Source organism: Scatophagus argus, chromosome 17, assembly GCF_020382885.2.
Source record: "Scatophagus argus isolate fScaArg1 chromosome 17, fScaArg1.pri, whole genome shotgun sequence".
Lineage (NCBI taxonomy): Eukaryota > Metazoa > Chordata > Actinopteri > Scatophagidae > Scatophagus > Scatophagus argus.
In genome coordinates this window covers 2846140-2857029 of record NC_058509.1, presented here as the reverse complement: position 1 = coordinate 2857029, position 10890 = coordinate 2846140, and the positions used below count along the sequence as shown (strand labels likewise).

General features: G+C 42.5%; 1 protein-coding gene across 4 annotated transcripts; it reads left to right on the top strand.

Moving 5' to 3' along the window:
• Nucleotides 1-1873: 1873 nt before the first annotated feature.
• On the top strand, nt 1874-9764 carry LOC124075223 (major histocompatibility complex class I-related gene protein-like). 4 transcript variants are annotated; one of them, XM_046418732.1, is made up of 8 exons: nt 1874-2031; nt 3212-3478; nt 5783-6061; nt 6514-6816; nt 7207-7329; nt 8455-8508; nt 8706-8754; nt 8878-9764. In XM_046418732.1, the coding sequence occupies exons 1-7, from the start codon at nt 1974-1976 to the stop codon at nt 8717-8719; spliced, it is 1098 nt and encodes a 365-aa protein (XP_046274688.1). In that variant the 5' UTR covers nt 1874-1973; the 3' UTR covers nt 8720-8754; nt 8878-9764. The 4 variants fall into 4 exon arrangements, with proteins under 4 accessions (XP_046274688.1, XP_046274687.1, XP_046274686.1 ...); XM_046418731.1 differs by lacking the exon at nt 8706-8754 and adding an exon at nt 8598-8656 and having other exon boundaries at nt 8871-9764; XM_046418730.1 differs by lacking the exon at nt 8706-8754 and adding an exon at nt 8598-8663.
• Nucleotides 9765-10890: the final 1126 nt, after the last annotated feature.

The following is a 10890-nucleotide window of genomic DNA, read 5'->3' as shown; positions in this document are numbered from 1 at the left end:
TGTATCTTGATGAGTTCTTTTCATTAATTTTTCACTGTATATAATCTCCAGTGGGTGTTTGTTTTCAGTGCCCCAAAGTGTGCTGGCTGCAATGCCAGAGCAGCAAAGCGCCGTGAGCACAGGACTGTGAGGATACACACAGGAATATTTCGTTTTGTCCTGTTTTTGTAGACAAGAAGACTCAGTTTGACCTTTCTGCTCGATGACAATGGACATTACAGTGCATGAGTAGCACAAAAATAATTTATGTATAGACTTTATACTTTACACTTTAATTTAGACTTTATATTCATTGAGAATATAAAGTCTGATTGGACTTAACGGCTCACGTTGTGATGATAGTGTTGTTTTGGGGGGCTCCAAACTCCTTCAGCACCACTCAGATGTCCTGAAACTGAACCTCTGGCTTGGTCCCACCAAGGACAGAACTGCATTGAACTGCATTTAAAATTCCATCTTGTCTTACGACAAAAACTACAAGTGGTGATCGGCAACAGACTGGACTGGACTTCTAACACCGAGGCTGTGTACAAGAAGGGGATGAGCAGACTCTGTTTCCTGAGGAAGCTGAGATCCTTCAGCGTGTGCAGCAAGATGTTGGAGATCTTCTACCAGTCTGTTGTTGTCATTTTCTCTGCTGTTGTGTGTTGGGGCAGCAGCATCAGAGCCAGCGACGCTAACAGACTTTATAAGATCATGAAGAGGGCTGGCTCTGTACTCGGTCTCAGGCTGGAGTCTTTTGAGGCCGTGGTGGAGAGGAGGACGCTGAACAAACTGTTATCCATCATGGACAACGATCAGCACCTCCACAGTAGACAGACAGACCTTCTCCCACAGGCTGCTACAGGAAGTCTTTCCTGCCACATGCCATCACACTGTACAATAACAGCTAAAACAGCTAAAACTCTGGTCACTGCACTTTATATGTTTTTATGCATGCTGTTCACTGCACCTTACATTTTATTTTATCTTTGCACGACATTCAATAGTGCTTATTTGTTGTATATACATTTTTATTTTATTGCATTTTATAGGTATAGGTTATTATTTTTATTTCATTGTGTTGTTATTGTCACTGTGTGTATTGCTGCTGCTGCGCTGTAATTTCCCAGCATGGGATCAATAAGTTTCATTTTTCACTGAGGAGGCTGTTGGCATTTTGAGTTCAGGAAGAGTCTGCTGCTGGTAAAGATGATGCCTGCAAACAGAAATGTGTCTGTCGAAATCTTTCCTTAACGTGGTGGTTAAACATTTCAGGATGACTTGTTCTTTCTTTTTCTTTTATGAGCGTTGATTGGAGAAAAACACTAAATCACTGCGTGTTCCCTCACATTGTGAGAATAATATTTATAGTAGATACTCTGCTGACATGTTGTCTAAATGTGGGCAAACTGCAACCAAATCCTGTGCGTTTCTCTGAGGTCAAAACAGATGTTGTTTAAGTTCAGTTTTCTTGCATTACTATTAAATACGTTTGTCCAAAATAAGGTGTTTCTGCTAAGTTTTTTTTTAATTAGTACATAATATAACTCTGAATAAATGCACGACACTTTGTGTGTTAAGCTTTTGTTACATAATTGAATGTCAGTCTGCTGTGTGTGCAGTTTAACGGGTCAGTAAAGTCTGCATTATAATATAACAGCAGTACTCACACTCTCACTTACATGTGGACACCTGGCACACACACACACACAGTGTTGAGACTTTATTTATTTAAGGAAAAAAACGACTGACAACAAATTTAATGAGATGTTCAGAACATCGCAACTCCGTTTATACTTTCACTTTCGTCTCATAACCTCATTGGGTCTGTTTTACCGAGTTATAAGTGACGTTGGGCTCGAGCTGAATTCTCATTGGCTCACACGGACGCGCACCCGAAGTCCACACTTCATCTTTCGCTCTCGACGAAGCAGCAATGTGAGCCTGTCTGTGGGTCAAAGAAATTAAATTTGGAAAATCAAACAATCAAAATGAATTCGTGGATCTTCGTGGTCCTCCTGGGAACAGGTCTACATGTGGCGGTGGCAGGTCAGTTCACTTTATTTTAAGTTTGATGTTAAAAGACAAAACGCGTCGTTTCCTCATATAACTCAGTCCGCTCTGCACACACGAACTGAAGGTGCGTTTGATTGTCTTTGATGATTAATCACAGGACTTGCAGAGAAGACAAATGTTTTAAAAGTAACCAAACGTAACCTTAAAGCTCACGTTTGTAAATTCTGTGAATGTAACGGGACAAAAATGGTCCAAAATGTGCCGTCAAAACCACCGAAACAACACGAAGAGGAAACAGGAAGACAACAGTTCAGTTACGGTCGCCATTTTCAGTCTTTACGTTATCGTTTGATGTGAAACGTTTGTGCTGTTTATTATAACTGAGTGTGGAAAGCATATGAATGTTTACATTTTATAAGTACTGACATTTTCACAGTCACTTCACTTACAATCTGAAATGTTGACAGTAAACAATGTCAACACAGAAGAACATCTATGAACATAAAGATGAAGTTCATAGAGAATTTCACAGTTTGACTCCACATACAGAAATAAATTTCTTCTTTAATGTGTGGAGTTTTGATAGTTCAGTCTGATCACTTGTTGTTCCTGCATTTACTACTTATGACAGACATGTTGTTGTGTGTATACAAGGAACAAGAAACTGAAGTACATAAACACCAAACTGTTCAGAAACAGCGTCTCATTACTCAGTTTGTCCACCAGAGGGCACTAACGAGTTTATTTTCTGCCTGTGAAATGTGCTGCTCAGTGTGTGTCAGAGTCACCAAAACACTCCCAAATATTGAAAATGAAGTCAGTGATGACTTGAATATCATAAATTGACAACAGCAACAGAAAAGAGAACAAAGAGAAGTTTTAGCTTCAACAAACTCAAAGAGTTCAGTTTAATTTGGTCACAGTTCAAAGTATAAAGTAGAGACCATAAGAGACGTAACTGCATGAAGCCAATATTTGACTCGTTTAAAATGTTGTTTCTGAATAAACACAAAATCCTGAAAGTAAAGAGTTTATGGAGCAAAATGTTTATGTGTAAATGTTTGCATTTGCTGACTGAACAGCAGAGATTATTAGGATGTCTTGAATGTGCTGCACTTCTCTTTGATTCTGTGTGCAGTAAAATAACTTTATAGTGTGATTTATCAAACTGTGATGTAAAAACTGGAATCATGACACAAACTTTTTCTCACAGTGACTCACTCTCTGAAGTATTTCTACACTGGGTCCTCTGGAGTCCCAAACTTCCCAGAGTTTGTGGCTGTTGGGTTGGTTGATGAAGCTCAGATAGATCACTATGACAGCAACACCAGGAGAGACGAACCCAAACAGGACTGGATGAAGAAAGTCACAGAAGATGATCCACAGTACCTGGACAGAGAGACTGAGAATAGATTGGGTGCCCAGCAGTGGTTCAAAGCCAGCATTGAAATTGCAAAGCAGCGCTTCAACCAAACTGGAGGTTTGTTTCTGTTTCACTTTCTGCTGATAAAATGTTGTTAACATTTTCATCCTGTATTTTATTAAACAGATGTTACCTCACACACACACTCTCTCTCACACACTCACACACACACACTCTCTCACACGCACACTCACACACACACACACACACTCTCTGTCTCTCTCTCTCACACACACTCACACACACACACACACACTCTCTGTCTCTCTCTCTCACACACACTCTCACACACACACACACACTCTCACTCACACACACACACACACACACACACTCTCTCTCACACACACACACACACACACACACTCTCTCTCTCAAACACACTCACACACACACTCTCACTCACCCACACACGCTCACTCACTCTCACACACACACACACACTCTCTCTCTCTCTCTCTCTCTCTCTCACACACACACACACACACTCACTCTCTCTCTCTCTCTCACTCACACACACACACTCACACACTCTTCATCTGTGGACTTTTCTTGGCTGAAACTCAGTCAGACTCCACAGAAACATGACTGACACTGAGACCACTTGGCTGCTGCTGTGCTGCACTGATTCAGTGTTTCTGTCCATCCCATAATAACCAGCAGACATGATCAACACTTCATCTCCACTAGATTAGATCAGATTAACTGTGGCGAGCTGCCCACAGTGAGTTGGTCCACAGTGAGTCTCCTGTAGGAACCTGCTGATCACAACAGTTGGACCACACACAGCTGACAGAGGAGCATCACTGCCTGGTTTCTCAAACTGAGGAGCAGGACCGTAAACGGGCCACAGGCTGCTCCTGCTGGGTCCCCACATGAGAGGAGCAGCAGTGTGTTTTAATCCAGCTGGCTGACGGGACGACACGGGAAACGTCTCATTCACATCAGAGGCTTAACGAGTCCAACAGCACGACTCTGCTGCACCGACACACACTGCGTCCATCCCATAATATACACACAGAGCTACAGATCAGATCAGCTTCACTGCACCGACACACACTGCGTCCATCCCATAATAAGCTGATGGCGAGCTGAAGCCGTCAGTCGTTTAACAGATCAGCTGATCAGCAGGAAATGAATTGACAAAAATGTTGACAATCAAATAATTATTTCAAGTCTTTTATGAAACGAAAGCGACAAACATTTTCCACTTCCAGCGTCTCAAGCGTGAGAATTTGCTGCTTTTCTCTGTGTTATATTCTTATAAGTTAAATAGCGTTCAGTGTTGGTCGGACAAAAGAAACAATCTGAAGACCTCAGCTGAGCCTCTGGGAGCTCGTAGTGGACGTTTTCACCGTTTCTTGACATTTTGCAGCACAAACGATTGACTGATGAGTGGACAAACAGTCAATTCATAATCAATAATGACAGGAATAATCAGTTTGAGCTCAGAATATGCAGCAGAATACAGATTAGATCAGATTAACTCTGCTGTGCTGACACACAGTCTGCCCATCCCATAATACAGAAGAAGAAAGTTGAAGATGTCACCTTTGGCTCTGGGAACTTGTGATGGTCGTTTTTCTCAAGTTTCTGACTTTTTAAAATCAATAAAAGATTAATCGATGAATCAGAAAATAACTGACAGTGAAAAGAATCGTTAATTTCATCCCTGAACATGAAGCAGGACCAGAGATTAGATCAGATTAGCTCTGCTGTTCTGCCCACAGTGAGTTGGTCCGTCCCATCAGCAGCATCAAGCCAACATCTGCAGCTGGAAAACAGCTGCTGGTTGTGTCACATGACTGACTGATGGATGGACCAATCAGGACACTCAGGCTGCCTCCCAGTCTCCATGAAGGTCCTGATGGTCTGAAAGTGTCCTTCAGTGGAAGCTTGTAGAGCAGCTTCAGGACAGTCCAGTCTGTAGTTTGTCACAGGAAGCAGATGTTGTTGGACTGATCCACTGGCTGCAGGGTCTCAATGGGTGTAATGTCCAGTCCAGGACCAGGTTTAATCTGTGTCTGCTAGGCAGGAGTCAGTGGAGACAAACTGTTGGTCTCAGTGGACTCAGTGTGTCTCTGTGGTTAAAACAAAGAGGACATGAACTGTGTTAGGATCTCAGTGTGTTTCCCAGCAGTCTCTGCCTCTCTGTCTCTCTGTAAGACGTCCACTGTGTCCAGATGCTGATTGGCTGTGAGTGTCTCTCATGGAGCCAATCACAGCAGGTGCTGTAGATCCTCTGTGTTGGTGTGTGTGGATCAGTGTGTCTCTGTGGTGAAGATGTGATATCAGCTGATGATGGATGACTGGGCTGTGAGCTCACTCTGCTTCACTGTAGTCTCTGTCTCTGTCTCTCAGGTGTCCACATTGTCCAGCAGATGTGCGGCTGTGAGTGGGATGAGAAGACAGGGAGCACCAATGGTTTTTTGCAGTTTGGTTATGATGGAGAAGACTTCATAGCGTTTGACCTGCAGACGCTGACTTGGATCGCTCCTAAACCACAAGCTGTCATCACCAAACACAAGTGGGATAACAACAAAGCTCAGTCAGCGTTGTATAAGAACTACCTCACCCAGATTTGTCCTGAGTGGCTGAAGAAGTATGTGGACTATGGGAGGAGCTCTCTGCTGAGAACAGGTAGGATCACATGACCTGACGGAGTTTAATGGACACAACAGTCTTCATGTCTGTCTTCTGTTTCTCACCAGCAGTAACATTTCAATAAATATGAACCAACATACAGAGACTCACTTTGTCTCAGTGTCCACACGTCTCTCTTTCATGTTGTCTCTGCTGTGTTTCAGTCTGTCTCACTTTCTGTCTCTGTCTCTCACTCTGTCTGTCTCTCACTGTCCTCCTCCTCCCTTTCTAGTCTGTCTCACCCCCTCACCTCTGTTCACCTGTTTGTCCCCTCTGTCCCTCCCTTCTTTTCTCAGTTACACTTCAGTGATCTTTATTTGCACTGCATACATGTATACACAGCATGTGTTGCTGAAATATTCAAAATACATCAAACAGGAGTGATAATATTGATCTCCAGTAGATCCTAATAAAGAACCTATAAACTGTCTTTGTCTCTGCCTGTCCAGATCTTCCCTCAGTGTCTCTCCTCCAGAAGACTCCCTCCTCTCCAGTCAGCTGCCACGCTACAGGTTTCTACCCTGAGAGAGCCACACTCAGCTGGAGGAAAGATGGAGAGGAGCTTCATGAGGACGTGGAGCTCGGAGAGATCCTCCCCAACCACGATGGAACCTTCCAGATGAGTGCTGAGCTGAAGCTTTCATCAGTCACACCTGAGGACTGGAGCAGGTACACCTGTGTGTTTCAGCTCTCAGGTGTGAAGGAGGAGATCGTCACCAAACTGGACAAAGCAGACATCAGGACCAATGAAGGTAAGACTGAGATCAAAAGGTGGGAAACACACATTTATTTTACTGTAACCTGCAGTTCAGGTTTTCTCATGTGTTGGATGGGAAGTTTTGTTTCCTTCTGTAGTTTTGTTGTTTCTTTCATCAGTTTTTATATTGTAATTTTAAGGCTCAGATTAGAATTAAAGCAACACACACGTTCACCTCTGGACCCTGACAAGAGGATCAACACGTCCCTAAAAAGATTCAAACTTATGTTTCTTCATTAAAGTCAAAGTTTTAAAAAGATTACAGACAAACTTAATGAAAATTTAAAAAAAATGCAAGTTTACTAAGTTTATCTTTTTTCACTTTATGTTTTTGAAACATTTGAATGTGATTGTCTGAAGCTTTCGTTGTGCCAAAAACCAACAGATTTCAGCTCAACAGAGGAGCCCATTAACACGACTGTCATCATCGCGGTTGTTGTGGTGGTTCTCGCTCTCGTCCTCATCGCTGCTGCTGCTGTTGTATTCGTGGTTCGCAAAAAAAAGGAAGGTGAGAGACCCGAACAGAATGATTGTCTCTTTTGTCTCTGGTTTGATTTCAGACTTTGAGTTGATGCTTTTATCCGAAGTGAAGCAAACTTTGATTTGCCAGCACATGGAGATGAGTTTGAAACAGCAGTAAAGTGTGTGAGGCTCAGGCTCACAGTGTCAGTATGATACGAGCACAGAAGACAAACTCAGCTTTTCTTTTTGCCTTCATCTTGAAGAGGAGTCGCAGTGAGCTGCTCAGGATCAGAAACACGTGTTCAGGTTTACACTGTGGAGCTGCTTTTGGATCCTACAGTGAATATAATATGATGACGTTAGAGAGACGAGATCGGAGGAGGAGTCGCATGAAAACACAAACGCAGAGATTTATTTATCAGTCTGAGTGAGTGTTTCTGTGGTCGTTCTTCTTCTCGTCCTCATCGCTGCCATTGGAGTTGTGGCTTACAAAATGAAGAAAAGTAAGAGAACCAAAGATTTTCTTTGATTTTCAGTCTCTGAGTCGATGCTTATCCAGACTGCAAGATGAAACAAGCTTCAGGTGCTTCCACAACACAGTGTGAAGCCAGAAGTGTAAAACTCAAAACTACTTTTCCAGTTCCATCGTAACATAAGAGAGAACTGATAAAATGATCAATTAAAATGTAAACAGGAAGGTTGAAGGGATTTTAAACCAGTTTGAGTGAGTCAGAGAGGATCAGTATCTTGCATTGGTAGCTTTGACAACTCAAACAATCTGTCCTGAATTCAGCCTCGTGAGTACAACATGTTTTTACTCTATTTAATATTTAATATTTTGAGTTGATGTTGAAAAGTGGCAGAGCTGATCAGGGTTTTATGCTTAACTGAACAAAGTGTAAAGCAGGCAGCAGTGTGGGTGTCGGGCTCAGGACCTCAGAGTCCTCTGCTGGTTTAGTCTCTCACCTGCAGCGTCTGGTCATGTAGCAGCTCTGCCAGGTGGTTTACCAGGTCAGCTTTAGTGCTGACGAGCTGCCCAAATTCATCACCGGAGAATCAGAGAAAGTCACGGCTCAAAGCTTTCAGTATCAGGAAGTCAACCCAGAGAAGATCAGCTGGTGTGGCTGAACTCGTGTTGCCTCGTGTTCATTCGTTTGTCCTGTTTTTGTAGACAAGAAGACTCCAGTCGACACGTCTGCTCGAGAAAGATTGACGAGCACATCAGGTTTGTCTGGCTGTCTGTTTATTGATCTGTCTGTCTGTCTGTCTGTCTGTCTGCATTGTTCAAACTGTTTTGTATTTTGTTTCCTTCAGAGTCAGAGACTTCTTCACCTTGTTCTTCTATCAGTAGTGTAGGCAGTAACACACCACTGGTCACAGATAACTCATGTCTTTGTTCCGTCTGCTTTGGGCCTCATTCAGACCAAATCAGATGAAAATTGTGATGAAAACGTCCGTCTCTTCGTTGGTTGTGAGTGTGTTAGTGTGTGTTGGTTTCCAGACAAAATGATAAAACATGAAGTGTGTTGTCAGTGTTCTGTTTCCTGTTGAATACACGTCAAAACGGATCCTGTTTCATTTTTCTTTTTCACAGCATCATGAATTTCTGCAGATCAGAAGCACAAAGAAGGAAGAGTCCACTGCTGATGAAGATGATGATGATGAAGAGAACAGACAGTCTGTAGAAATCTGCAGTGAGAGTTGACTCAAGATACATAAGAACACCAAATCAATATCTTTTATATTATTTTAAATGAATCAACAAATGAATGAATTTGTTGAACTGTTGACCTCTTTCACTATTTCCTTCTTTTTACAGACGAAAACAAACTGACTTGAGAGTTTAACCAATAATGAAAATAATCTTTAGCAGCAGCCCTAATAAAGAATCAGAATCAGATAAATAAGTTCATTTAAATTCATATTTTTCGTTACTGATAACGAAATCTGAAATTTAGGAGATAAAAGTCTTTCCTATCAAATATTTAGTGTCTGTTGAGTAAATATGGACACTCAGGCCCGTGTTATGCCGTCATCCCAGTCCAATTCTCCACACAACCTTTTTCTTATGATAAACTAACTTTATTCTCATTACATCATCACTCTTCCTCATGTAATGTTAAAGCTTTATTCTTTTTATTCTGTATTCTTCAGAGGTGGTTTGAGTGTATATAAAGTATTTACAGGGCAAAGGGCTTTGGATGTTCCTTCCCATCAGCAGGTTAAGATTTATTTTTCATATGTATGTATGTGATGTGTATTTTTGCAGATCCTCAGATGATGTCTGATGTCAAACTGTGGACCAAATCTTTTGTGTTTCTCTGAAGTGAAAACAAATAATTTTATCATTTCTGTCTTTTGTGTTGTTCAGTGTAAAAGTTTCTTGCATTTTTGTTTAACAGGTTGGTATAAAATGAGGTGTTTCTGCTAAGTTTATTAATTAGTACATAATGTGATTTTGAATAAATTCATAGCACTTTGTCTGTGTTAATCTTTTGTTATATGATTGAACTGAACACACACACACAGTGTTGTCAACTTGGCTGGACCCTCTAAGACTTTATTTAGAGAAACGACTAATCTGCTGAGTCATTCAGATCATCAGCAGCAAGAAGTTTAATTTTGTATGCAAGATCAGATGAACTTTATTGATCCTGCAGTGGAGAAATTCACTTATCGCGGCAGCTCACAAGAACAGAATCGAGTGCAAAAAGCAAGAAGTGTGCAAAAACAGTTTCAAAATATATGAAGAGATAATAAACTAACAATTTTCAAGTACAGTACACAGTACAATATACAAGTCCTCATAAGGGAGGAAAAGAGGACTAGACTGTTGAGCTGTACAGTCTAACAGCAGTGTGAATGAAGGAGCTGCTGTAGCTCCTTCCTACACTGAGGGTGTAGCAGTCTGCCGCTGAAGGAGCTGCTCAGAGCCTCCACTGTCTGATGCAGAGGGTGAGAGGTGTTGTCCATGATGGATGTCAGCTTGGCTAACATCCTCATCTCACCCACCTGCTCCACGGAGTCCAGTGGGAAGTCCAGGACAGAGCTGGCCCTCCTGTCCAGCTTGTTCAGTCTCTTCCTGTCCCGGTCCGTGCTGCCTGGTCCCCAACAGACCACAGCGTAGTGAATAGCAGAGGCTACCACAGAGTCATAAAAAGTCCTTAGGAGGGGCCTGCACACTCCAAAGGACCTCAGTCTCCACAGAAGGTGCAGGTGACTTTGGCCCTTCTTGTACAGGGTATCACCCAGCTACTTGAAACTGTCCACCATCTCAATGTCCGGGCCCTGGATGCTCACTGGTGTATGTGGTAATGTCCTTCTCCAGAAGTCAATCACCATCTCCTTTGTTTTACTGGTGTTTAAGCACAGGTGGTTGCGCTCACACCAGTCCACAAAGTCCACGATGACTGACCTGTACTCCGTCTCATTCCCCTCAGACACACAGCCAACAATGGCTGAGTCGTCAGAGAACTTCTGGAGGTGACATCTGCTGGTGTTGTAGGTGAAGTCCGAGGTGTAGAGGGTGAAGAGGAAAGGTGAGAGTACTGTTCCCTGGGGGGCCCCCGTGCTGCAGACCACCACCTCAGACACACAGTCACGCAGT